The sequence below is a fragment of the Dermochelys coriacea genome, chromosome 15, assembly GCF_009764565.3.
Source record: "Dermochelys coriacea isolate rDerCor1 chromosome 15, rDerCor1.pri.v4, whole genome shotgun sequence".
NCBI classification, from domain to species: domain Eukaryota; kingdom Metazoa; phylum Chordata; order Testudines; family Dermochelyidae; genus Dermochelys; species Dermochelys coriacea.
This window is the reverse complement of record NC_050082.1, coordinates 13717295-13744769: the sequence shown is the minus strand read 5'-3', so window position 1 is coordinate 13744769 and position 27475 is coordinate 13717295. Positions and strand designations below refer to the sequence as shown.

General features: G+C 41.2%; 1 protein-coding gene across 6 annotated transcripts in view; it reads left to right on the top strand.

Annotated features, from left to right (window-relative positions):
- The window catches only part of DGCR2 (DiGeorge syndrome critical region gene 2), a 77959-nt gene that overhangs the window by 1011 nt on the left and 49473 nt on the right, over positions 1-27475 (top strand). For 3 of the 6 annotated variants that reach the window (XM_043497854.1, XM_038373426.2, XM_038373424.2), the window contains exon 2: positions 17415-17447. The exons of the other annotated variants lie outside the window; for them this stretch is intronic. In XM_043497854.1, the coding sequence (XP_043353789.1) occupies positions 17415-17447 (33 nt within the window). The remainder of the gene's footprint in view (positions 1-17414; positions 17448-27475) is intronic. 6 annotated transcript variants of the gene reach the window in all.

Below are 27475 nucleotides of genomic sequence, written 5' to 3'. Positions count from 1 at the left end.
AGTTGGGTAGTAACAGATCAGTTTGTATATTGCATTTGTTTTGTCGGAGGAATTTGGGCTTTGCACGTAGATGTAGGAAAACGTATTGGGAAAGTTTTGTTTTAATGAGCAAGAATTTTGTTCTAGCTGAAAATCATCTCCTGTCTAATAAGACTAAGCATGCTTTTATAGAAAACTGAACATTGTTGAAGTTGTTTTAGAGAAATACATCTGGGTCAAAACTAGTTTTTATTGTATGTGGGTTGCTAATGTGGCCAAGAACTGAGAAAAGTTCATTTTGCCTCCATCTTGGGGCCTTGGAGTCGATCTGAAATTTAAGTTCTTGATGGAAGAACCCTTGGTGTGTTAAATTGTGCATGCAGATTATACAGCAGTCTTCACTACTAACTCTTTAGTAAATGATGTTGGCTGTGATTGAACAAGGGTAAACTTCAGTCACTCAGTTTATGTTGGTCGATCTTCTTGATGAGATTGGCATTGTGTGGATTGGGAGTTAATAATTTGTAATGTTGGAAAACTTCAGTAGCAAATATGTAACTGTTAGTGTTGAAAGATCTCCATGCGCTTCTGCAGTGTAATTCAAAGTTTCCATGCTTTCCTTTCCTACCAGAGTCCCTAAATTCCATTTGATCACTTAAAGGATTCTCTCTTCCTTGACCCCTCAATCCCCATTCCCTGGTTTCCCAGTTCTGTTTGGGTAGTGGTTGTATTAAAAATGAGGTCAGTGGCTTTTTTAAATAGAATTTGGTCAGCTGGGGAAGCTAATGAGCCAACCAGCGGACCAAATTCAGTGATGAATCCTGATCATGTGCCACCTGAGGCACATTACGCATATGCTAAGAAGTGACTCATTAAAATGTTGGCCAAGCTATGGAAATTTGAAAGGTCATTACTGCTTATCTAATTTATCTCATTTGTATTCTTATTCATGGGTCTCATGGCAGAGCTCTCTCCTCTCTTAACAAATATTGACACTAGAGAGGAGCTGTAGCAAGGCATAGGTTGAGCCAGGACCCTACTGTTTAGCATTAAGTTCATTCTTGAATGTGGTTAGCCATTTTTGAACTGAGATAAAAAGGGTAAAGTTCTAGTCCTAATTTTGAATCTTCTTGGTTTTGCTTGTTTGCATCATAACTTCAGCTTTCAGAGAAATTGTTTTATGAAACAGTGACGTTGGGAGACCTGCTTATGAGACGGTATTTCCCAAACACAGTTAAAACATAGCTGGATCAAATAGTGTGGTCATTCCCACCAACACAGTTCAGTGCCATGTTGTAACTGGGTTCTCCTGATGAAATTGGTTTTATAGTGTAGTAGGAGCTTATGCTTTAAACAGTAAAAATAACAGAAATCTTGTATTAACATTTCTGTAGTCATAAGTTTTCTGCATAGGAGAATATACTGTTTTAAAACTAACTAACAAATTAGTTGACAGATGATTTGATTTATATCCAGTCTTTTTACTAAGTGTAGTCATCAGAATTTCTAGTTACAAATACTCTATAGAGATTCAGACTTTCTACATACTCTTGCAGGTTGTGAAATTTGACCCTAAACACTGATGGAGTGAGCGTCTGATCATTGTAGTCTTTTAGAAATTCGTGAAATGGAGTGATCCATATTGGATAAGACCATTGGTTCATCTAGTGTGACGTCACACTACTGTCAGTGGCCATTCCTCATGTTTCTTAGGAAGTTACGACCATCACTGCGGTATGTTGCACTGTTGCAAGCCACTTCTTACATTGGTGCAGTATGTCTACTTCACGGAGTTTGTGCTGGTATAGCTACACTAGTGAAAACATACTCCATGTAGACAAACCTTAACTCTCCTTGTCTCCTCTTCAGGTCAGATAACCCTGCCTTTTGAAGGTGATAACACAAAGGTTCTCCTATACCAGAGGTGGGCAAACTACGGCCTGCGGGACCCTCCTGCCCGGCCCCTGAGCTCCTGGCCCGGGAGGCTAGCCCCTGGCCCCGCCCCCGTTGTTCTCCCTCCCCCGCAGCCTCAGCGCGCCATGCTTCTGGTGTAGTGTATTAAACTGCTCCGTGTAAGAATGTGCTACTGGTAGCACTTACGGAGAGCAATTTAGTGCACTACTCTGGTGCAATGCTCTGGGCGGTGCGGCTGTAGCGCTGCCAGCCATCGGTGCTCTGTGCTGCGCGGTAAGGGGACAGGGAGCAGAGGGGGTTGGACAGAGGGCAGGGGAGTTTGGGGTGGGGGTCAGGGGTGTGGATGGGGTCAGGGCGGTCAGAGGGTGGGGAATGGGGGGGACAGTGAATGGGGCGGTGGGGGGCAGTCAAGGTCAGGGATTCTGAGTGGGCGATCAGGGGACAGGGAGCCGGGGTGTGGGTGGATGGGGCAGAGGTCTTGGGGGGGCCATCAGGGAATGGGGGTGTGTGGTTTGGATGGGGCAGGAGTCCCAGGGGGGCATCAGGAGGCAAGAAGTAAGGGGGGGCGGATAGGGGGTGGGAGCACAGCCTCCCCTAACCAGCTCTCCATACAATTTCTGAAACCCGATGTGGCCCTCAGGCCAAAAAGTTTGCCCGCCCCGTCCTATACCTATAACCATATACATTTCCCCCTCTCTAGACTCTGATCTGTTGTTTTGAAGTAATCAAAATCAGATACAGTATTCCAGATGGAATGTGCCATTTGTTTGTGGAATTTCTTAATCCGATTGTGAATATGCCCAAGCATCATATTTACTTTGAATGCTAATGCTGTGTGGGCAGAAATCTTCATTGAGCTGTCCATGGTGACTCCCACGTCTTTTTCTCAGAAAAGCCCACAATTTCAAAGCCTATCAGTATATACAAGAACTCTAAACTTTTTGCCAGTGTTGTTTTCTTTACATTTAATGTCTTCAAATTAGCAGCCACAAACAAAGCTCAAACTGTGGTTGTGTAAATGAAATAATCTTGCTGTATCCCACTTGTATTGGGTCTGATAACTCCAGAGATTCAGACTGGAAAAGACTTCCTCACTGAAGTGAAAAGTGTGTACAAAGTTCACTTCATATTGCCTTACAATCAAAGGTGTTGGAGGCACAGTGCTTTTATTAAAAAGAAAAGGAGTACTTGTGGCACCTTAGAGACTAACACATTTATTTGAGCATAAGCTTTCGTGAGCTACAGCTCACTTCAGCATCCGATGAAGTGAGCTGTAGCTCACGAAAGCTTACGCTCAAATAAATGTGTTAGTCTCTAAGGTGCCACAAGTACTCCTTTTCTTTTTGCGAATACAGACTAACACGGCTGCTACTCTGAAACCAGTGCTTTTATTGGAAGTCAATAACAGGCTAGGAGATGCATGTTCAGGGGAAAGACCCACCTATATTGGGGTGGGGTGGCAGTCCTGGAAAAGTTTTGGAACACTGAGGACTATTGATTTAGGAAGGATGGCTGCAGCTAGTGTAAGGCTGTTCTCAAATAACCAAAAGGGTGGTTACAGACAATCTGAGACTTCCTGCCTTGGGCTGAAGGTGCTGCTTGCATAACTCAGTCCATTCTAATCAAGCAGCTCCGTATGCTATTGTGTTAATTCTAGACTTGCTTTGTGCCCCTGTTGTTGCTATAGTATATTTTAAAAATAAAGACTAAAACTTTCCTTCTTTTCTCCAAGCCCTCACAAGTGCATAATCTTTTTAGCGCAACCTCACAGAAAATAGTTTGAATGGACCTACATCTTGTATCTGATGTGTTTTTTGTTTTTAGCAAATTAGTACTAAGAGCAAAGCCAATTAGCATGGTTGGTTTTTTCTTCTTCTTCTTTCTTCCTAGGGTTGTTATAAATGTATTTGTTTTTTATGCTATTGTGGTCACCCGTGCCTTCATCAGGCACTCCTAAAGCACTTAGACATTTGGCCTATCCTTAGACACTTGGGAGATTTTCAAAGGCAAAACGCAGTTGGGTGCCTAACTACCATAAAATTCCATGGGAGTTGGGCACCTAACTGGTCTTTGAGACGCTCAATTATTTGGTTGTACATTTAAAAAGTGAGATTCTATTTTTTGATCATCAGAATACATTTAAAAAAGTCTAAAATTAGGTATAAGGCACTGATTATTCAAGGGGCATTGCTTTTTAACTCTGGACAGTTCTTGCATTATTGGCTGTATATTTTTAAAGCTGAGGATGTGGACTTTGAAGTATGAAATATCAGAATAATCCATTTATTAGGGCGGTCAAACGATTAAAAATAGTCGCAATTCATCGCAGTTTTAATCGCACGGTTAAACAGTAATAGAATACCAATTTAAATTTATTATAAATATTTTTGGACGTTTTTCTGCATTTTCAAATATATTGATTTGAATTTCAACATAATACAAAGTGTACATGCTCACTATTTTTGATTACAAATATTTGCACTATAAAAAGATAAGAAATAGTATTTTTCAATTCACCTCATTCAAGTACTGTAGTGCAGTTTCTTTATCATGGAAGTACAAGTTATGAATGTAGAATTTATTTTTTACATGACTGCATAAAAAACAAAACAATGTAAAACTTTAGAGCCTACAAGTTGAAGCATGAAGGGGCATATGAATGTTTAGCGTATCTTGTATGTAAATACCTTGCAGTGCCAGCTACAACAGTGCCATGCGCATGCCTGTTCCCACTTTCAGGTGATGTAAATAAGGGCGGGCAGCATTATCTCCCGTAAATGTAAACAAACATGTTTTACTTCGCAATTGGCTGAACAAGAAGTAAGAGTGAGTGGACTTTCTAGAGGAAATAATTTAATCATGTTAAAATCTTGTGTGACTGAGCTAATTAGCATTAGTTACAAGACTTGCCAGTGCAGGTAATTTAATTAAAACTTGATTTCAATCTTATGGTTATCTGTGAGGTTAAAATTTTGATATGCTTTGATGCAAGGTTACTGCAGATGGGTGAATGTTCTGCTACGGTTTGCCTTATGCATATGCTGACACATGACATGCATTTAAATCACCAAATGTTTAATTGTCTTCCTCTCCCATGTCACAGTACAGTTTTATAGGTCTTAACATCACTTTTATAATTTGACATTTTTGTATTTAGTGTACTAACGCTAAAATGTCATAGACATAAAATACAGAATCGATCCCTTTCTTAGATGAAGAAAGCTAATCACAAGGCATGTTCAAATTGTTTATGAATGATCACTCACTTTTGTGTATTGAATCTGTATAGAAAAATGCACTTTTTTGGCTGAATGGTTTTTACCCTTTCTTTTCCAGTTGAATTAAATATGTTCTTCAGATACTAGCCAATCACAAAATCTGCCCGGGGAAGGATTGTTCCTTGGTTTTACTGTTTGTTTTAGGGAGGCCTCGTTGCCAAAAGCAGCATTTCTGAAACTGGGGGTCCTGTCCCCAAAGGGGGTTGCAAGGCTATTTTAGGAGGGTCATGAGATCACAAAAAATATTGCGGGAGGGAGGGAGATACAGCATGGAGACGATGCGTGGGGGGGTATGCGGGGTCAAGTGCCTCCCCCCGAGATTGGCCTGCTTGCGGGGAGGGAGAGGTGCTCTGTCGTCCTCCCTCTGCGCTTGTCCCTGGCACACTCAGCCCCTGTCTCTGGCCATGGAGGGGCGGGATCAGTTGCTTCTTACACTGGCTGCTCTGGGTTGCCGCTCTGTGCAGTGCAGCAGCTGCCTGAGAGAGCCTGGTTGGGACGGTGGTCTACCCTGCTTCCAGCCAGGGCCCGGCTGCTGGGGACAGGGGCTGAGTGAGCCAGAGGCCCCCCCCCCCCACTGGCACATTTCTGGCCCATTTGGCCCCTGTCTCCGGCAAATGGGAGGGGAGGAGGGAGCGGGCAGCCACTGGGCTCTCCGAGGCAACTGCTGCGCCGCACAGAGCAGCAACCAGCGATGTAAATAACGTGTAAAAACAGTAACCATGTAACCGATTAAAGTTCTGTTGGTTACACAATTAAACATTTACCCAGGGAACTAAGGGGGTGAGGGGTGTGCTGCAGTGTGGGGATCCTCGCCCTGCATCCTGGCAGGCCCAGGGTCCCAGGACAGGGTGCAGGCCTGGCTGCTGGGGGCCTGGCTGCCGGCACCCCAGGTGTGGATCCCGACAAGTGGGATGGACGCCAGCAGCCTGGAGGGGCCCTGGCACAGGGCAGCAGCTGGGATTTTGGGTGCGCAGGGATGCCGGGCAGCAGCAGAGCCCCAGGGGCACGGGGTCGACAGCTGGGCGGGGCCCTGCACGGAGTTTAATTGTTAACAGAAACTGATAAGCATCAAGCTTATTGGTTAACTGGTTTAAACTCTTACATCCCTAGCAGCGACTGGGAGCTGCCGGCTTGAGCCACCTGAGAAGCAGCTCCCTCCCACTCCCCGACCGGTCCTGGCTGCCAGGGATAGTGACTGAACTTGGGGGGAGGGGTGCGGGGAGGTGGCACAGCAGGAGCGGACAAAGCTTCCCTGCTCCCTGCCGCAGGTAACGTGGGAGCACAGCAGCCCCGGGCTGGGCCCAGGGTGTGTGTGTGTGGAGAGGCTCTGTTGGACGCAGGAGACACGTGTGTCTTTCCTGGTTGTGCCCTCGTTTGAGAAGGCATGAGTTGTCCATGGTACAGCAGCTGCTGCTCTCCGGCCACCCAGCTCTGAAGGCAGTGCCGCCACCAGCACCAGGCAGAAGTAAGGGCTGGTCTTTGCTAGGGAGAGATCAATGCTACTGCAATCAATGCAGGAGGCATCGATTTAGTGGGGTCTAGTGAAGAGTTAGCGGGGTCTAGAGTGTTCTCCGGTCAGCCCTGGTACTCCAGCTCTCCGAGAAGAATAAGGGAAGTTGACTGGAGAGCATCTCCTGTCAACCCAGCACAGTGAAGACACTGGGGTAAGTCGACATACACTATGTCGACTCCAGCTGTGTTGTTCATTTAGCTGGAGTAGCGTAATTTAGGTCACCTTACCCCTGTAGTGCAGTCAAGCCCTAAGGGTGGCAATATCATGAGTGTGCTCCTGTGAGTATGTACAGTAATTTGCTATGGGGATGGGGGACGGCAGTGTTGTCACAGCCTAAAATATTTTCAAAGGGGAGTCAAGCGCAAAAAAAAAAAAAAAAAAAAAAAAAGTTTGAGAACCTAGGCCTAAAGCTTGAATAGGAGAGTAGGTGTCAAGACATGGGTACTCGTTCATCATTTTGCTGCTGATTCACTATGACCTTGGGAAAGTTGCTTACCCTCCCTGTGACTCAATTTATACATGAGGAAGCTAAGAATAATAATACTCATTCTGCCCTGTCGAGTGATTTTGAGCTCTTTGGAGAAAGGCATTAAATAAATACATAGTATGACACTGATGGGAAAGCAGAGCTTGAAAAATCCCAAATATCTGTTAGAAGGTGGTATTTAATTACTAAATGAGGACATGCAAAATTGGGGTAGAGGTTGGGGGATGAAGGGGGGGGGGGATCATTCCTGATGGAAAATCAATGCAAATGAGGCTGAAAAAAAGCCAGCTCTGCCCCTGCACACTGAGGGGTGGCCTGTCTTTTGTTTCAGCCTTGGCTATTTAGTCTTTAACTTTGGAGCTCTTCAGGCTCTGCGTGGGAGAGTTTCTTTGTTCCCTCTTCTCTATCTCCTTGTTAGCTTTTCATGCTGATGGAGGTGGGCCTGCTCCATATTTCCCTAGTCTCCCTCATCTTTTTCTTCTGCTTCTTCCTCTTCCAGTCTGTTTTGTATTTGCCTTTCGAGTCACTTTTTGGCACCAGCTTTACCTTTGGTTTTCTTGTATAACTCTTCCTTGTTTTGTTTTTTTGGATCTGCCTCTTCTCCTTTTGGTACAATGTTTATAAGGGGTAAGAAATCGGTCAGATCATGTACTGCTGCTTGTGTTGCTGGCAAGTGAAACTGATCCAATTGCAAATTTTAGCTTGCTGCTCCTGCCAGAGTAGCAAAGGGACAAAATGGAAAAGAAAAATACAAGAACTGTTAATCAGTTTCAGTGGAAAAAGTAGTAATGAAACTGACTTACTATTTTCATTCCTCTGCTCTGGTGTATCAGCAAGAGCAGCAAAGTAAAATTTGCAAGTGATGGTCAGTTTCACTTGGCTGCTGATAGCAAGCAGAACAAGAAAGGAAGATCACAAAAAGAATAGTGTCTCTCATGAATCCTTTCAAAAATGAGAGAGGAACCTAAAAAGAGAACATCATTGGTTAACAACATGGACATACAAAACAGACTGAGGGAAGCAGAGTAAAAGTAAATGGAGAAGGTAGGAGATAAGAAGGTGACAGTCTGAAAGAGGGTTATAAAAGTTCTTTTCTTTCCCAGTAGTTGGGGGGCAAGGGTAAACCCCAATTCAAGGAATCTTACTAGCTAAGTTTGATATGAAAGATGGAGAAACCTATAGCTAGGTCCCCACTCAGTGTATAGAAAAATATATAGCGTAAGACTTGAATTAGCAAATCAGTTCTCTGGAATTAACCTTGTCCTTTTCTTGGTTTTGATCTTTATTTGTAATGCAAGAGTTGTAACTAGCTCTAGAATCTGTCTTCATGAGTAATGACTCTTCTGAGCTCTCTTTCTTATATTAATTAGACAATTTGTTGTAACTTAATCAAAGAAGTTTGTCGTTATCCTGAGACATGATTATAACTGACATTTTCTACCAAGTTTATTAATTGTAGCAAAACTTCTGTTTATATTGTATATGGTTATGCTTATCCAATAGAAAATTGTCTACTTCATTTACCGTCTTCTCATTATGGGATACAGAATAGAGAAATAGCTCAGTGGCAGGTATAGTGTGGACTAAATAAGTGACTGAAAATTAGTGTTTATAAAGTGAATTGCGTGTTCATGAAAGGTGCAAGATTGACCGCCCCAGAGAAGGAAATATCATATCCTCTGAAGAAGTAGAGCGTGTGGAGTGGCAGACATAACGCAACACAATTGGTTTGCCAGTGTGCCTCTCTCCTAATCTAGAAAGATCACCTCTGCTGGTGAGGTTTGTTGAGATTCAGTGCTAACCAGGCTTTGTCCTCTGAGATTGTCTACAAGAGAACCAACTGTGGTGGTAGGTTTTTTAACATGGACACTTATTCACTGGGAAGTGGACTAAACCCCCGACTAATTTGTCTGTTGGAATAACTATTGGATTATAACTGTGTTGCTAAAAACCTGGGCTGAAGTTTAACCTGGAGCCTAGAAATGGTACCCTCTGTTATCTCCCAAGACGGCGAATTCCGGAGATTTTCCGGGTGACGTTTTAACCTATTGTCTCTTAACTAAAAAAATCAGTCTGCTAACTCTCTATCAGGTAACAGCATTTTAATGGTATTTGTGAGTCGTATGGAACTTTTGAGAAAATGAGCTAGATATTGTAGAACAGGACAGCATACAGGATTTGATGCCTGTTGGCACAGGTTTTTTTTACTCTGGTCACTGTGACACCCTCCGTTCCATTCAAGTCACAGTTGTCGTGTTTATTGTTTATGGTACTTAAATGAAACATAAATCCATTGCCTAATTAATAGTTTTTTTTAATATTGACTAACTGTTAGGCTTGCTCATACAGCAGAACAAAATCAATGAATAAGTTCAGTTAATTGTACTGGCATTTATCCCTTCATAGCTGACCATTTGTAGAGATGGTTGACCATTGCAAAGTGTGTCAAATCAAATATTCAGTCAATACTGGTGGAATTAATCAAAATTTATTCATCAAATGCTATTTGACTGTACTTACTACATCTCTCACTTTTCTGTGTCTTGGCTTCCTGATTTCACTCCTCTGCTTTTTTTTTTTTTTTCTTTTCTTTTCTATAATGGATCACTGTCTCTCTTCTCCTCCTGAGTTGTCATCTACTCTCGTGTGCGCTACCTGCTTGCCATGGTCAACCATGCCTTTCTATCCATGAGATAGGACTATATGCACTCTACATTGCGCTACATCTTAAGATCATTTGGGAAGTGAAGCTACTGAAAAATGTATCTGTTAAGTGATGATTTTCTCGGAATGCACATCGATTCCATGTTCTTTACTGGCTGACACTGTGGTTTTTGGATGGAATTTAAGGTGTTCTTTTTGAATTCTGAAGCCCTGAATGTTTTGGGTTTCACCCAACTTAGGGTATGTCCATAAAGTGATTGCGGCTTGTATGGAACATGCTGGACTACTGGTATCTAAGAAGCCATGGTAGCTTGAGTAATTACCAAGCCTTCTGGGCAGGCTTGTACAGCCTTCACTGAAGTCAGGCTGACTGCAGCTTCACTGCTACTAGTACCAGAGCTAATCATCTTAAAATGCTAGCTTGGGTATGTCTAGGTGATCTGTAGTCACATCCTCTGATTGCAGTGTAGACATACCAGTAAAGACCACCTTGCACCTTGAGTGGCACCACAGTTGCAGTCATTGGAGATGCATGAGTTAGAGTTTGGTTTAAATTGGAAGGAGCTATAGGTGGGTGTTCACTGTAAGGGATACTTGACCCTGGAACTCAGCTCTTCTCCTTGTTCTACCAGAACCAGGATGTGTTGACTTTCAGGGCTTAGTGCGAGACGCTGCTGTTCTTGCGGACTTTTTATGGAACTGGAGGGTTTTGAGAATGGTGTTAGGCAGATGGTTAGGATGAGCCTCTGTTGGCATTGAGTCGGTATAGTTCTTTAATCGGTTGTGTTTGGCATTTATACATGTGTATAAGATTGACAGTGCATTCTAGAAGAAAAAAAATTTAGGTTTAGATTTCTTTTCGTCTAAAATGAATATGCCCTGTCTAGACTAGAATAAAATGTGTGTTCGCTAACATGTTCTAGCTAAGTTAGTCTAATGTAGATAAATCGCACTGCTGCTAACACCTGTTTAGCTGGTTGAGTGTAAGGACTTTTAGAACATGTTGATTGCAGTATTACTTAACACTACATCATTTTTTTTCCTAGTCTAGGATAGGTATTAGCACAACTAAGTTATAGACAGTTATTTTTGTACTGTGAACAACTTGCCTAATGAGATCTTATGAGTTTTCCTTACTACTGTCATTTAGAGTTATAAACTGCATTTGCTCTGTGATCTTCAGGTTATGAGTTTATCTGCTTAGTTGTGCAGGTCTTGGAGAATTATTTGGGCTATATTTCAAAGGTGCCGCTTAGTCACTAAATACAGTAGCAGAACAAAAATGTACTCTGTAATATCAGAGGTTGGAAAATCTTGCTGGAAATGTATAGATGACAAAGGTAGGGGGATTGCTGCAGCAATACTCAAAAGACAGGCCTACTTGGGACCCTGGGGTTGTACTCAAGCAGTTACTCCATGCTGCTGTGGTTTCACTGCTATTGTTGTTGAAGCTAACTAGATCAAATCTATCTCTAATATGTCTACAGCTGCTGCAGTCACACCTGGGATTGCAGCGTAGGCATACCCAATGACTCAGTAAGAAGCATTGCCCCGTGCCTCTGCTGGTATCTGGAAAAGAGTAGGATACTAGAATTTCTGTGCTGCCACTTTGATCTGACTGAGGGGGCTTACACTCTTGTCAGTCTCTGGATAATAGGTGTTTTAATTTGCATCTGCCTAAAGGAGGCAGCTCTTTTTTTTCCATATTCAGAACCTTCTGGTTGCTTTAAGAGCAATTATGTCTCCATAATTCCATCCTTTCCCATAGTCTCTCTTAAGTCTTCCTTCCCTGTGAATGGTTTCAGAGTAGCAGCCGTGTTAGTCTGTATCTGTAAAAAGAAAAGGAGTACTTGTGGCACCTTAGAGACTAATAAATTTATTAGAGCATAACCTTTTGTGAGATACAGCTCACTTCATCGGACGCATACAGTAGAAAATGTAGTGGGGAGATTTTATATACACAGAGAACATGAAACAATGGGTGTTACCATACAGACTGTAACAAGAGTGATCAGGAAAGGTGAGCTATTACCAGCAGGAGAGCAGAGGCTCTTTTGTAGTGATAATCAAGGTGGGCCATTTCCAGCAGTTTACAAGAACTGTAGGAGGGGAAATAAACATGGGGAAATAATGACAGGTTTCAGAGTAGCAGCCGTGTTAGTCTGTATTCGCAAAAAGAAAAGGAGTACCCGTGGCACCTTAGAGACTAACAAATTTATTAGAGCATAAGCTTTCGTGAGCTACAGCTCACGAAAGCTTATGCTCTAATAAATTTGTTAGTCTCTAAGGTGCCACGGGTACTCCTTTTCTTCATGGGGAAATAGTTTTACTTTGTATAATGACTCATCCACTCCCAGTCTCTATTCAAACCTAAGTTAATTGTATCCAGTTTGCAAACTAATTCCAATTCGGCAGTCTCTCGTTGGAGTCTGTTTTTGAAGTTTTTTTTTTGTTGAAGAATTGCCAATTTTTTGGTCTGTAATCGAGTGACCAAAGAGATTGAAGTGTTCTCCAACTGGTTTTTGAATGTAATAATTCTTGATGTCTGATTTGTGTCCATTTATTCTTTTACATAGAGACTGTCCAGTTTGGCCAATGTACAAACTTTTTTTTTCATGGACTACTTGAAAATTGCTGAGGGTTTTGGCGGACCACTTAATGATCTTTCCAAATGTTGTTTGTAACGTTAGCTAACTATTGTAAAGCGCTTTGGATAAAAGCGCTATATTAAAAAAAACCCCTTAATTAACTTTTTTTTGTTCTACAAATAAAAGCGCACAACTCATATTTTAATATCGGTAGTCTTACCTTTCTAATGCAATGGATGTGCACTCCGCTGCTGCGGCAGCCCCTGAGCTGGGGCTGGGAAGGAGGCGGGGTCCCTCCCCTCCACAGAGCTGAGGCTGGGAAGGAGGGCCATCTCTCCCTGGCAGCCAGAGCCTGCTTGGCTCCACTAATTAGGTGGATGGCCCTTCATTCTCTTGTGTGTGGCCACCCAGGCATGCATCTTAGAGGGAACTATCCGCGGGCCACCTGAATGGAACTTGTTCTCAAACTGTGGTCCGCGGACCTCTGCTCTAAAGAAATTGATAGCTTAAATCCCTGAGCAAGCCAGGGAAAAGTTTCTGCATGCTACTGACAGATGGATTTTTTTTTTTTTCAGGCCCTGCTTTAAATGGTCATCCGTCTTTATCTTAACATTTTTACTAAGCATAACACGACTGTAATAAATTATTTAACATTTTATAGTGAAGTAGTGCCTACAAACCATAAAGATTAGGCTAGCACAAACGTAATGAGTGATAGGCCTTGCCTCAAAGAAGCATTAAGTTGACCATTGCAAAATGTGGGGCCTGTTAGCCCCTTGTATAGATTTCTATATACTTCATGGATATGGCATCTTTAAAAGACTAGCCAATTATATTGGTGGTTTCAGACACATGAGTTTTAAAACTCGTTATTACCATGCTATTTCATAGGTCTACACAGGATTCTAATATCTGGAACTCTTATTTGGGTTAACTGCATTTATTCTAATGACGAATAAAGTGACATGGCTCTAATAATCTGGATATATGTAGCAGTAACTAATATTGAATACATTCCTATCATGTTAAGCTTAATTTAAGCAGTGGAATGCTATTCAGAGCATGAACCATTTGCTCCAATACATGACAGAAATTGTATCAGTTAGCTGGTAAAGGAAAGAATACTCTTTCATATATAGTCAAAATAAAATGTTTCTATGTAACTTAGTTACATGAGTTTTGGCCCCTGCTTTCAGGTGTTCTAGAACTTTGCTGCTAAGCCTTTTATGGGTGTATGTATAGAAAAATTATTATGAAAAATTAGAACAAATTATTTTTCTTTAGCGTAACCAATATATGAATAAAGAAAAGGAGTACTTGTGGCACCTTAGAGACTAACAAATTTATTTGAGCATACGCTTTCATGAGTGAGCTATAGCTCATGAAAACTTATGCTCAAATAAATTTGTTAGTCTCTAAGGTGCCACAAGTATTCCTTTTCTTTTTGCAAATATAGACTAACACGGCTGCTACTCTGAAATCTGTCAGTATATGAATGTTGCTGATATATCTGTGTGCACTTGTATTGTGGTATACATCCTTCAGATCAGTGGATTTCAACCTTTTTTCATCTGTGGACCCTTAAAAGAAAGTTGAATGGAGGTGCGGACCCCTTTGGAAATCTTAGACACAGTCAGTGGAACTCCAGGGGTCTGCAGACCACAGGTTGAAAACCACTGTTTTAGATGTAGGTTTAATACTGTTTGGGATTTTGTATGAGGTATTCTTACAATTTACACCTGTTTAGTATTAGAATGTCCTTTTGGCTTTGGAAGTTGAGAATAGTTTTAGTGGTTTAAACTACTGATGATTCCATAGGGTAGGTTTGAAATCTGTGATTTCACTTGTCATTAGACTTCTGGGCTAGCTCATGCCCTGATTTAGGGCCTAACCTTAAACACTTGAGTAGTCCTGTTGAATTCATTTGGACTTCTCGCATGCTTTAAGTCTAGATATGTGCTCCAATACTTGCTAAAGGCTTTTTAATTTTCGCTTGTCTTTTTTTTTTTTTTTTCTCCTGCAGACTAGAAACATCTCTTCCTTTTGAGGAAGCAAATGGGTTTGCTCACCAATGTTCCTAATAAACTCTGAAAGTGTTTAATATTGTATGATTACTAAGAGTTAGATTGGGCTGCTTTGGAAGTTTATGTGATGGAATTTTGTAAATCATGTCTCATTTGAATGTACTCCATATTTCCTTAATCTCTGATTTTTACACAAATGCTATTCATCTAATATTTTGGAATTGAATTTTCCATTTCTTCAGAGACAATTTCGCAAAGATCTATACCAGGGGCGGGAAAACTTTTTGGCCTGAGGGCCACATCCGGTTTCCAAAATTGTATGGAGGACTGGTTAAGGGAGGCTATCTCTCCGCAAGCAGCCAGGCGTGGCCCGGCCTCCCCCCTTCCCCCCTGGACTCCTACCCCATCCACTGCTCCTTGCTGCCCCATCTAACCCCTCCTCTCATTCCTGACTTGGCCCTCCGGGACCCCTGCACCATCCAACCACCCCTTCTCCCTGTCCCTTGACCACCCCCAGAACCCCTGCCCCATCCAACCCCCCTCTGCTTCCTTACGTGGCCTGTGGGCCATAGTTTGCCCACCTCTGATCTATACAGTACTATTGCTCTTTTCTGACTAGTTATTGTATTCTGCTGTGGAGTCCCTATGCTTCTGTTGGAGTTATTCTTTACCTAGCAAAAATGAATAAGTACTATCAGCTTTCAGTTATAGCTGGTTATAGGAACAAGTTTGGCTGCATCTGGAGTGCACTGGATTGACCCTTAGAATAGAAGTGAGTGGTTAGGGGTAAAAATGGACTATCCTGCAGTGCGTATATCTTATGCATATGTCAATTCTGAACATACTGCAATCAGTCAGTAAAATAGGATGTTTTGGTGCCCTCTGATGGGTAATCTATAGCTCTCCACTTTCTCTGGCTGTCTTTCAGAGGTGTTTGCAACAAACAGCTTTTGTGGAAAACACTGTCAGAAATTGGGAAAAAATTAATGTCCCTGTGCCCAAATGATCCCTGTTTGTCATGCTTGGGGCTGATGGTACCAACATAAGGCACAGAGTAACCTTGAGGGGACCAGGTTAGTGGAGAGCTAGGATTTAATTTGTCCCGGAAGGTGCAAATAGTTCCTCCAAGGCAGAGCGGAGAGTCTGGCCCCAAAAGTTTTTGTTCTCTGCCTGTCTGTTCTGAATGACCCCTTCCTACTGGAAACAGTTAAAAAAGATCTAAAAGTGTGTGTGTGTATGTGTATGTTGATCTAAGACTTTATAGCACTTGTGTATATGGTGCATCATTCTTTAAAGGAAAATTACCAGAGGGCTGCAAAACAATTCTGCCTATTGATTACTAGTGCATTTTTGAAATGGAGTATACTGAAGCCTATTTGTAAGGCTGGATTGATTTAAATCGCTGACTTTAATCATGATTTAAATCAATTTTAATCTTCTTATGCACTTTTACATTTTAGGTATTTTCATAACGAAAGGTTGATTCGCATGGTTGGTAATCATTAAAATATTTGCCTCCCTCCCCCAAAAAAGCCTTTACACTAAATTTGGTATTTTTTTCTAACCAAGAGGATATACTATATATACACACTTATTTCAGCAATTATATAGCTTGTTTTTCTAATGTTAGAAGATGGTGAATGACCTATTTCTTATTTGCTAGATTAATTTTTTTACTCATGATTTGTGTCAACCACCTGCACTCGAATGGAAATTGGAATTCAATAAAAAATGCACACAAACATCATATTAAAATTTGTTTTTTAAAATCTACCTTAAATTTGCTAGCTACATTTTTTAAAAAAGTAAGTTTATCAAAATGTTTTGTATTTAAAAGCAATTTTTTTTTAAGCAGAGGAAGTATAATCCGTAGTTAATGAATTGAACTGATTTTTTCTGATCACCATGTCCAAGATTTTTAGAACTAGTAGAGCTCGTAGTCTCATATCTCTTCTGCCAGAGATAGTGTTTATAATTAGTAAAATAATGTAGTAATAGAAAGTATACACTCCCTTGACTAGCTGGCAAACAAGTCCTATGAGCCATGGTTGTGATTACCTACATTTTCCCTGAATAAAGCTATCTCCAAGCAAACATTATTTTCTAGCAGTTCCCCACGGCACCTGTACAATGGAAGGGGGAAGATGATCTGGAGTTAAGTATTTATTCACTAAAGAGCAGATAGTGCTCCTGCCATTCAAACAACTTAAAATACATATGAACTAAACTGGAAAATACAAGTAACTGATTCTGGTTAGCTCAACATGTGTGCTTGAGAATTGTGATTAAGGATGTGACCTTTTAATGTTCAGACTTCTGTCTAGTAAGAATAATGTGGGGAAAATGTCCTACAAAGTGCAGAAGGGTCAAATCAGACAATACAAAAGGCCTCTTGGGGTCCAAAATACTGTATTTGTAACTGAGGAAAGGTGTTAATTTACTGTGTATTTGTGGCACCTTAGAGACTAACAAATTTATTAGAGCATAAGCTTGTTTAGTTTATAAGCTTGTTAGTCTCTAAGGTGCCACAAATACTCCTTTTCTTTTTGCGAATACAGACTAACACGGCTGCTACTCTGAAACCTGCAATTTACTGTGTGAAATTTGTGAAACTGTACCACGTTTTGGATTAAACAAAATGATCTTTTTATTGTCCATGAATTCCAAGAACTTGCTAATGTGGAACCATGACCCAGTTCCTGCTACAAGTTCTTTCCTCTCACATAAAGACCTAGAGTTTAAGAAATGAGATGCTGGTGATTGGATTACATAAACTAGATCCTAAATTTTCTACTGTGCATCGTTGACTTGAAAAGTAGTACTTGGTTGAGGGAAATAAAAATTTCCTACCATCTTGTGTAAATTATATTGTTTAAACTTACTGACAGTGTTATCCTTTATTTCTGGTGTGTGTTCAATTACATTTCCAACTGTTTTGTAAGTTTTCTTTTAAATTTCAAATTACAGGTTCACGACTAACTCTGGCAAGACTTCTTTCAGGTGAGTGTCTCATCTGGACAGATTATATTACTTTAATACATTGACACAACAAGCTGTCTCTTCTTGGACTCATTAGGCTTTTGAAGTTTAATATTGGGTTCCATGTTTTCCTTTTATAACTGACTAGAAAATGGAAAGGAGTACTTGTGGCACCTTAGAGACTAACAAATTTATTAGAGCATAAGCTCTTGTGAGCTACAGCTCACTTCCCAAATGCATCTGATGAAGTGAGCTGTAGCTCACGAAAGCTTATGCTCTAATAAATTTGTTAGTCTCTAAGGTGCCACAAGTACTCCTTTTCTTTTTGCAAATACAGACTAACATAGCTGCTACTCTGAAACCTGACTTGAAAATGAAATCAGTACTCCAAATTCATTTTTTTTCCACGTCCTGTCTACCTCACCCCGCATCCTTACACCATTGGTCATCTTACAACTATTGATAAGCTGTTGCCATTCCAGAAAATGTACTACCACAGCTGAGGAACATTGATATTGTCTAAAGGACAGAGTTTGTTCTATTTAGAAGTATGCTGATGAATTGAAAAGCCATAGTGGTGATTGATAGGGAGGAAATGTGGCTTTGTAGTGAGTATGGAACTGGTAGCCAGGACTCATTGTTTCTGTTTCCAGCTGTTGCTGACTTGAACTCTGATCTTGGTGTTACCAGATTTGTCCATTATTTTGGAGTACGCTCATTTATTAGGGGCAAAGAGTTCTGTGTCACCTTATAGACAGACGTATTGGAGCATAAGCTTTCATGGGCGAATACCCACTTCATCGGATATATTCACCCATGAAAGCTTATGCTCCAATACGTCTCTTAGTCTGGATCTGTAAAAGCAGCAAACACGGCTACCCCTCTGATCATTTATTAGGGTTACTCTTCTGCGTTGGAGGTTGTTTCTGTAATTCTATCAGTGTACTACTTGTGTTCTCATACAGAGCTCTACTTCTCCCATCTGCAAGTTCCCTCCCAGTGGAGCTATCCTGCAGGACCTAGGTTCCCCAGGGCTGGGTTCTGCCAGCCCCAGAATCAGACAAACACACACACGTTAACCGAGTGCTTCTGAGAGGACTGGTTAATCACACTCCCAAACTGACCCCTTATATGTCCCTGGACTCAGCAGGCTGGGTCGAGCAGCACTTCCACGCTGCCGTCCTCATATGCCCCAGGTTCAGCACGTCCCTATTCCCACTTTTGCGTTACAGTTCTGGTAGTAACCCACTTGATGAGCAAACCCCATAGGATTTTTGGGCGCTGCAGAGATCTTTAACTTAGGTATGAGGAGTGTTGCTGCAGAGTGAATGGGGAAGCCAAAAAACACCTTCGGTGGGGGGGGGAGGGAAGGAGGGGGAGAGAGAAGCAACCAGCTTAACCATGAAAGTTATTTATTGCCAGTTAATAACCATACAAGGGGAGCCAAACAAACACAACAGTTATAATATTAAATCTAACTTAAATTTGATTGTAAAAGTCAGGTTTAGAAAACTCAGTTGTAACTGATAACACAGGTCTGGGTCAGAAGGCTATACCGAGAGAGAGAGAGAGAGAGAGAGCTGGGTTCTCACCACTCTGTGAAGCTTGAATCGATCAGGGGTCCCAGATGGTGGTGATAGCTGAGGGTCCAGAGTGCTGGAGACAGGCAGTGCCCCCAGCATGATCAGTCAGGAGAAGATGAAGTCGCAATGGAACTGAAGATTTTGGATCCAGGCATCAGAGCACTTAATTGAGCATGGGTGGGGACTTGTGTAGGGAAAGAAAAATGGTTCAAGGGAGAACACTAGATTTGTTTGTGGGTAAACTGATGTCTCAAGGGAGTATACCAAAGTTGTTGTTTTTTTTTTTTTTTTTAAGCTAGACAATAGGAACTACCCGTTCCTGGCTGTGGGCGGTGTTCCTTCGAGGGAGCTCACAACGCAATTAGACAGCTTCAATATTTTGGATACCAATATAGGATTTATTACTAAAATTGGTCTGATAACTACTGAGCTGGGTGTGTGCAGGTGTGAGTTCATTAACATCTGGAGCAGAGATTCCCCATCAGGCACTGCTTTTCTGGTCCCATAGTCCAGTGCAGTTCTTGCCTTGGAATCTCTGTTCTCCATTTTGTATTCTAATGGACATGCCTCCCTTTCCCATCTTCGATGCAAATGAGGCCAGGGGAGGTTTCCTTAATCCTGTCACCCTTGTCCAGAGGGTGTTTAGGTATATCTCCCACTACCTTTTCATTGCTTTTTGTAAGTCTTTAGATTCATAGATACTAAGGTCAGAAGGGACCATTCTGATCATCTAGTCCGACCTCTTGCACAGCGCAGGCCACAGAATCTCACCCACCCACTCCTACGAAAAACCTCACTTATGTCTGAGCTATTGAAGTCCTCAAATCATGGTTTAAAGACTTCAAGGAGCAGAGAAGCCTCCCTCAAGTAACCCGTGCCCCATGCTACAGGGGAAGGCGAAAAACCTCCAGGGCCTCTCCAATCTGCCCTGGAGGAAAATTCCTTCCAGACCCCAAATATGGTGATCAGCTAAACCCTGAGCATGTGGGCAAGATTCACCAGCCAGATACTACAGAAAATTCTTTCCTGGGTAACTCAGATCCCATCCATCTAATATCCCATCTCAGGGGATTAGTTCTGTTTACCCTGAATATTTAAAGATCAATTACTTACCAAAATCCCATTATCCCATCATACCACCTCCTCCATAAACTTATCGAGTAGAATCTTAAAACCAGATAGATCTTTTGCCCCCACTGCTTTCCTTGGAAGGCTATTCCAAAACTTCACTCCTCTGATGGTTAGAAACCTTCGTCTAATTTCAAGTCTAAACTTCCTGGTGGCCAGTTTATACCCATTTGTTCTTGTGTCCACATTGGTGCTGAGCTGAAATAATTCCTCTCCCTCTCCTGTATTTATCCCTCTAATATATTTATAGAGAGCAATCATATCTTCCCTCAACCTTCTTTTAGTTAGGCTAAACAAGCCAAGCTCCTTAAGTCTCTTTTCATAACAAGTTTTCCATTCCTCGGATCATCCTAGTAGCCCTTCTCTGTACCTGCTCCAGTTTGAATTCATCCTTTTTAAACACGGGAGACCAGAACTGCACACAGTATTCCAGGTGAGGTCTCACCAGTGCCTTGTTTAATGGTACTAAAACCTCCTTATCCCTACTGGAAATGCCTCTCCTGATGCATCCCAAAACCGCATTAGCTTTTTTCACAGCCATATCACATTGGCAGCTCATAGTCATCCTATGATCAACCAATACTCCAAGGTCCTTCTCCTCTTCTGTTACTTCTAATTGATGCGTCCCCAACTTATAACTAAAATTCTTGTTATTAATCCCTAAATGCATAACCTTGCACTTCTCACTATTAAATTTCATCCTATTACTATTACTCCAGTTTACAAGGTCGTCCAGATCCTCCTGTATAATATCCCGATCCTTCTCTGAATTGGCAATACCTCCCAGCTTTGTATCATCTGCAAACTTTATTAGCACACTCCCACTTTTTGTGCCAAGGTCAGTAATAAAAAGATTAAATAAGACTGGTCCCAAAACCGATCCCTGAGGAACTCCACTGGTAACCTCCCCTCCAGCCTGATAGTTCGCCTTTCAGTAGGACCCGTTGCAGTCTCCCCTTTAACCAATTCCTTATCCACCTTTTGATGTTCATATTGATCCCCATCTTCTCCAATTTAACTAATAATTCCCCATGTGGCACGGTATCAAATGCCTTACTGAAATCTAGGTAAATTAGATCCACTGCATTTCCTTTATCTAAAAAATCTGTTACTTTTTCAAAAAAGATTAGGTTGGTTTGGCACGATCTACCTTTTGTAAAACCGTGTTGTATTTTGTCCCATTTACCATTGACTTCAATGTCCTTAACTAATTTCTCCTTCAAAATTTTTTCCAGGACCTTGCATGCTACAGATGTCAAACTAACTGGCTTGTAGTTACCCGGATCGCTTTTTTTTTCCTTTCTTAAAAATAGGAACTATATTAGCAATTCTCCAATCATTCGGTACTACTCCTGAGTTTACAGATTCACTAAAAATTCTTGCTAATGGGTTTGCAATTTCAGGTGCCAATTCCTTTAATATTCTTGGATGAAGATTATCTGGGCCCCCCGATTTAGTCCCATTAAGCTGTTTGAGTTTCGCTTCTACCTCAGATATGGTAATATCTACCTCCATATCCTCATTCCCATTTGTCATGCTACCATTATCCCTAAGATCCTCTTTAGCCTTATTAAAGACTGAGGCAAAGTATTTGTTTAGATATTGGACCATGCCTAGATTATCTTTAACCTCCACTCCATCCTCAGTGTTTAGCGGCCCCACTTCTTCTTTCTTAGTTTTCTTCTTATTTATATGGCTATAGAACCTTTTACTATTGGTTTTAATTCCCTTTGCAAGGTCCAACTCTACTCGACTTTTAGCCTGTCTCACTTTATCCCTACCTGTTCTGACCTCAATGAGGTAGCTTTCCTTGCTGATCCCTCCCATCTTCCACTCCCTGTATGCTTTCTGCTTCTTCTTAATCACCTCTCTAAGATGCTTGCTCATCCAGCTTGGTCTACAACTTCTTCCTATGAATTTTTTCCCCTTTCTTGGGATACAGGCTTCCAATAGCTTCTGCAGCTTTGATTTAAAGTAATCCCAGACCTCCTCTACCTTTAGATCCATAAGTTCTTCAGTCCAATCCACTTCCCTAACTAATTTCCTTAATTTTTGAAAGTCAGCCCTTTTGAAATCAAAAACTCTAGTTGCAGATTTATTTTTGTTAATCCTTCCGTTCAGTTTGAACTGAATTAGCTCATGATCACTTGAGCCAAGATTATCCCCTACAACCATTTCTTCTATGAGGTCCTCGCTATTCACCAAAATTAAATCTAAAATGGCATCCCCTCTAGTCGATTCAGCAACTACTTGATGAAGGAATCGATCAGCTATCGCATCTAGGAAAATCTGAGCCCTATTATTATTATTATTTATTATTTATTATTTATTATTACTAGCACTGGTCCTCCAGTCTATATCTGGGAAGTTAAAGTCTCCCATGATCACGCAGTTTCCATTAGTATTTACTTTATTAAAAGCATTAAAAAGGGCTCTATCCATATCCAAATTAGATCCCGGAGGTCTATAACACACCCCAATCACTATCTTAGGAGAGACTTTACTAGTTATCTTCCCCAATGTAATTTTTGCCCAGACAGACTGTCTTATCCATTGCATCGCTTCTTATTTCTTTATATTCTACCTCATCATTGATATACAGTGCTACTCCACCACCTTTACCTTTATTTCTGTCTTTCCTAAACAGCACATACCCTTCAATACCTGTAGTCCAGTCATGACTACTATTCCACCATGTTTCTGTTATCCCTATAATATCTGGTTTCACTTCCTGCACCAGTAGCTCTAGTTCCTCCATTTTGTTACCTAGGCTCCTCTCATTGGTGTACAAACATCTTAATTTTTGCTGTTTGGCCTCGCTCACATTTTGTACCCTATTAGGCACAGTCATTCTACAGCCAGTATAACCTATTAGACTAGTATCCACACTGCCCTTGCTCCTTATATACATTCTCCTACCCATGGCTGTATCCTTTCTTACTTCGTCTTCTTCCCTCTCAATGCTAAAATCTGGCGTGGAGATTACCTGGACATCTCCCAACCATCTCCCCCAAATTCCTAGTTTAAAGCTCTCTTTATCAGTTGTGCCAGCCTCGATCCTAGAAATCTATTTCCTTCCCTACTCAGATGAAGTCCATCCCGAGAGAACTGTCCTCTGTCCATGAATGCCTCCCAGTGGCCATACATCCCAAAGTCTCCTTATAGCACCACTGCCTAAGCCATCTGTTGACAGTCATAATCTTGTCACACCTTTGTTGCCCTTCTCTAGGAACAGGAAGGATCCCACTAAAGATCACCTGAGCCTCAATTTCCTTAAGCGTCTTCCCCCGCCTAGCATAGTCTCCCTTAACACTTTCCAGTGAGAATCTAGCTGTATCATTTGTTCCCACATGAAGGATAATTAGGGGATTCTTTCCCGCTCCCTTTAGGACCCTTTTCAACCTCAGGTCTACATCCCGTATCTTAGCACCCAGAAGACAGCACACCCTTCTATTCTTTGGATCAGCTCTAGTTACAGGCCTGTCTATTCTTCTCAATTCTTCTCAATAAAGAGTCCCCTATCACATAGACCTGCCTTTTCCTGGTGACAGTGCTATTCTCCAGTCTCTCCCCTGTTCCCTCTGGCTGCAAGTTCTTTCCATTCTTATTTTCCCTTATAATCCTCTTCAACCCATCCTATATCGTCCTGGGGCTCATATTTGGTGTAGTCTCCCTTGACTCTTCCCCTTTTCCTATAGGACTAGCCTCTCTTCTCTTCTTCCTTACCCTTCCATTTTCAGCAACTACCTGCTGAGCCACTTCTTCGTTTTCCAACTCTGCAAACCTGTTCCTAAGCTCTATTTCTCCTTCACTAGCCCGTCTTTTCCTCTGCCTGGTTCTTTTAGTCACATGCTTCCACTAACCACTTTCCTCACCCAGTCTCCACTCAAAATTCCCCAGTGCTGCTTCCATCTGTAAGTCTGAGCTTTTCCCTTCAGAGACTTCATATCTTTGCTCCATCATCTGCTCAAACCCCTTCCTAAACTCAACCAGACTTTCCACCTGCATCTCCAAACCTCTGATCTTTTCCTCCATCAGCTCTATCAGACGGCATTTCATGCAGACAAAACTCTTACCAGGTCCCCCCTCCAGGATCATGTACATACCACAGCTTCCACATCCAGTCATCCTCATTGTATCTTCCACTACTGGAGTCACTCCCACAGCTGCCTCCGTATCTGTCATCGCCTTCCCACCTAAATCCTGTTAATCTGGGAAACACAAGCCACACCAAAAAGACCACCTCCACCCCACCCCCAGCAAAAGCAAACCCCAAACAAGCACCACAATTCAAACTCCCCTATTTACAGCTCTGTTTGCTAGCTTCTGTGCCGCTGCCTGACTGGCTGGCTACCTTTATAGGACCTCTAGTCAGAAAAGCCCCGCCCCCTAATCAGGGCTTAGCTTCTCTCCCAGCACAAAGCCCCTACAAGCCTCTCTCTCTCTCTCTCTCTCTCTCTCTCTCTCTCTCTCATTCATATATATATATATATGAATATATATATATATATAGACACACACACACACACACACACACACACACACACACACACACAAAAAACCAAGTACAAATACCTTCTCTTCCAACAGAACTCCCACTCAAACTCCCCTGTTTACAGCTCTGTTTTCTTCCTTCTGATCAGCTTTGGTTCAAGCAGAGCCAGGGCTGGGGAAAGATCTTCTGTGAGTCAGAAAGGCTAGGTACTGTGCCCTGGTTCCCCCAAGACCACAGAGTTGATAAGTAACATCGGGCAACATAGCCTTTCTTTTCTTCAGTTTACCCATTTGTAAAAAAGATATACTACTTAATAGGGTTGTTGAGACTTGATGTTTAAAAAATACTGTCTTTATACGGTCCCTTCATTCAGTGTTCTGAAGGTATTTTATGTAGGTGTGATTTTGTGCTTCATGTGTTTTCAAGTCTATATTTCCACATCCTCAAAATTAAGGGAAAATCGAACACTCATGAACCTTCTGTCCTATTAGTAAATTCAAACTAAAGATGTCTGTCAAAACTGTTTTCATGGGCTATTTCTAGCACTGTTTTTGTCTTTTTGAGGACAAATGTCCTCAGAAATCCATCCAAAACCATTTGAGCTACTTACTAAATTTCACATTATAGCAAAGTGATTGATTGTGTTTGATGACTCTTATAAGAAAAAGGATCTTGCAAGAACAATAATTATGCTTCTGAGGTTACACAACAATTGGCACATGCCAAATTTTATGTGAAAACGATTGAAACTTAGCCCAAAGATGTCTGTCGGGTTAAGTTTTTTTTACAACTAAAACTTCCCAAAGCAAACTAAAACAGCAAGCCCTACATACAAAAATCCCTCCCATATTCATCCGGACACTGTTTTTATCTCCTTCCAAAAGTCTGTAAGCTCTCTTCCTGGGTTTAATGGTCTAGCAGCAGTGCTTAGCCCCAAAAGGAGAGAAAACGGTAGACTCCTTCATCTAGAAGTCCCATCTAGTCCACTTTCGCTGGAGGTTTGTGGAAGATAAGGTTTTTAAACATGTAAAATATTGGTTTAGAGTTGGTGTATAGAGATGCCAATTGTGGATCTCCCCCTTCTGCACACAAGACAGACTACCTGGGTATTTCTATGCTGTCTATACTGATGTCCCTACATCGCCAATGAATTCTCCCTACTTCTTGGTTAACAATGGGACTTGCTTCTTGAGATAAAGCACTTTTCCCACATATAGACTTTGTTTTTATATCATCTCCAACAAGATATTAAATGCAAAATAAATACATTTTTTTCCTACTTGAATGGTGGAAAGAATTACTTCTAAAAACTAGCAAACTTCTTTAATCAGTTTTACGTTTTACTGAGCACTCTATGTTGATCTGTAAAGGAGGGAAATTTGAGAGGGGCAGAAGTAGAAGAATTTTTTCTAATATTACCATAATTATGCATATTATTGATGCTGTATCTTGGAAAGTTGGTATTTCTAGTGTTTCAGTCTTGCTATATTTGATTTTCCCCAGGGTGAGCACAATTTGTTGTTGGTTGGTTGGTTTTATTTTATTTTATTTTATTTTATTTTATTTTATTTTATTTTTGAAGACAAGTAAAATATCTAGTGTCCCTCCCACCATTCTTAGTAATCATTATTGGGTTGCATGCACATACATAAGGGATGAGAGGGATCACTTGTTTGAGAAATCACATAAAAATAACTGGTTTTAAAGTGTGTAATGATTAAATAGGTACACCTGGAGCAATTCACATGGCTGCTACCATGTCTTCAGAAGGATCTCCTGTATGATGTAGGATATGTATGCATAGTCTCCTACTATGACCTAATGTAGTTGAATCAATGTGTTCCATACATGCTATGCATAATTACCTTTTACAAAAGCTCTGGGTGGTCAAAAGATGTTGCACTTCTCATTGCTAATCTTAATTATTCTTCAGAGGTGCAAGGGACATATATTATATTACATTTCTGGTGAATTATTGCTCTGGCCTTTGCAGCAAGGGACTAAGATTCCCTGAAGCATTATTTAGTTTTGTGCTGTTATGACCTAGATATAGGCTGTCAGTCGGATGGGATTCTTGATTTGAATCTAGTGATTAGTACTTACACCTTGCATTTATGCCTTTCTTTTAAATTCTAACCTTGGAGCAAGTGTTCAGTTTCCCATTGGTTTAGTACCTTCTTAGAAAGGAAACATTTCGGTCTGGTTTCAGAGTAGCAGCTGTGTTAGTCTGTATTCGCAAAAAGAAAAGGAGTACTTGTGGCACCTTAGAGACTAACAAATTTGAGCATAAGCTTTTGTGAGCTACAGCTCACTTCATCGGAGCATCCGATGAAGTGAGCTGTAGCTCACGAAAGCTTATAATCAAATAAATTTGTTAGTCTCTAAGGTGCCACAAGTACTCCTTTTCTCATTTCGGTCTAGGCAACCAATGCATTCTGTCTAAGTCTTGGTTTGATGTTCTTGAACACAGTATTTAGCACTGTAAATTGGAAAGGGTGTGTGTGTAAAAACGAAGAGAGTTTTAAGTCAACCTAAGTGCAGAGACATAAGTTGCAATGCTAACAAATTCTCTTGTAATTTTGGGGGGTATTTTCTTTAATTCAATATCCTTTTTTTTTTTAACCAATAAGTTGTGTAATTGGAAAAACTGTCTCATAATACTGTAAACAGAGTACATATTGATACCTGGAGCTCAGATTGTCCAAACATTTTGATTCTAGAGGATTGTAGATGTTTGTAACTCCCTTTTTGGGTTCAGAAGTGGCACATTTGATTTCAGCCCAGAAACAAATTTTCTTTAGAAAAATAGAATTAAGATACCTTAGCATGTTTGAGAATGCCTA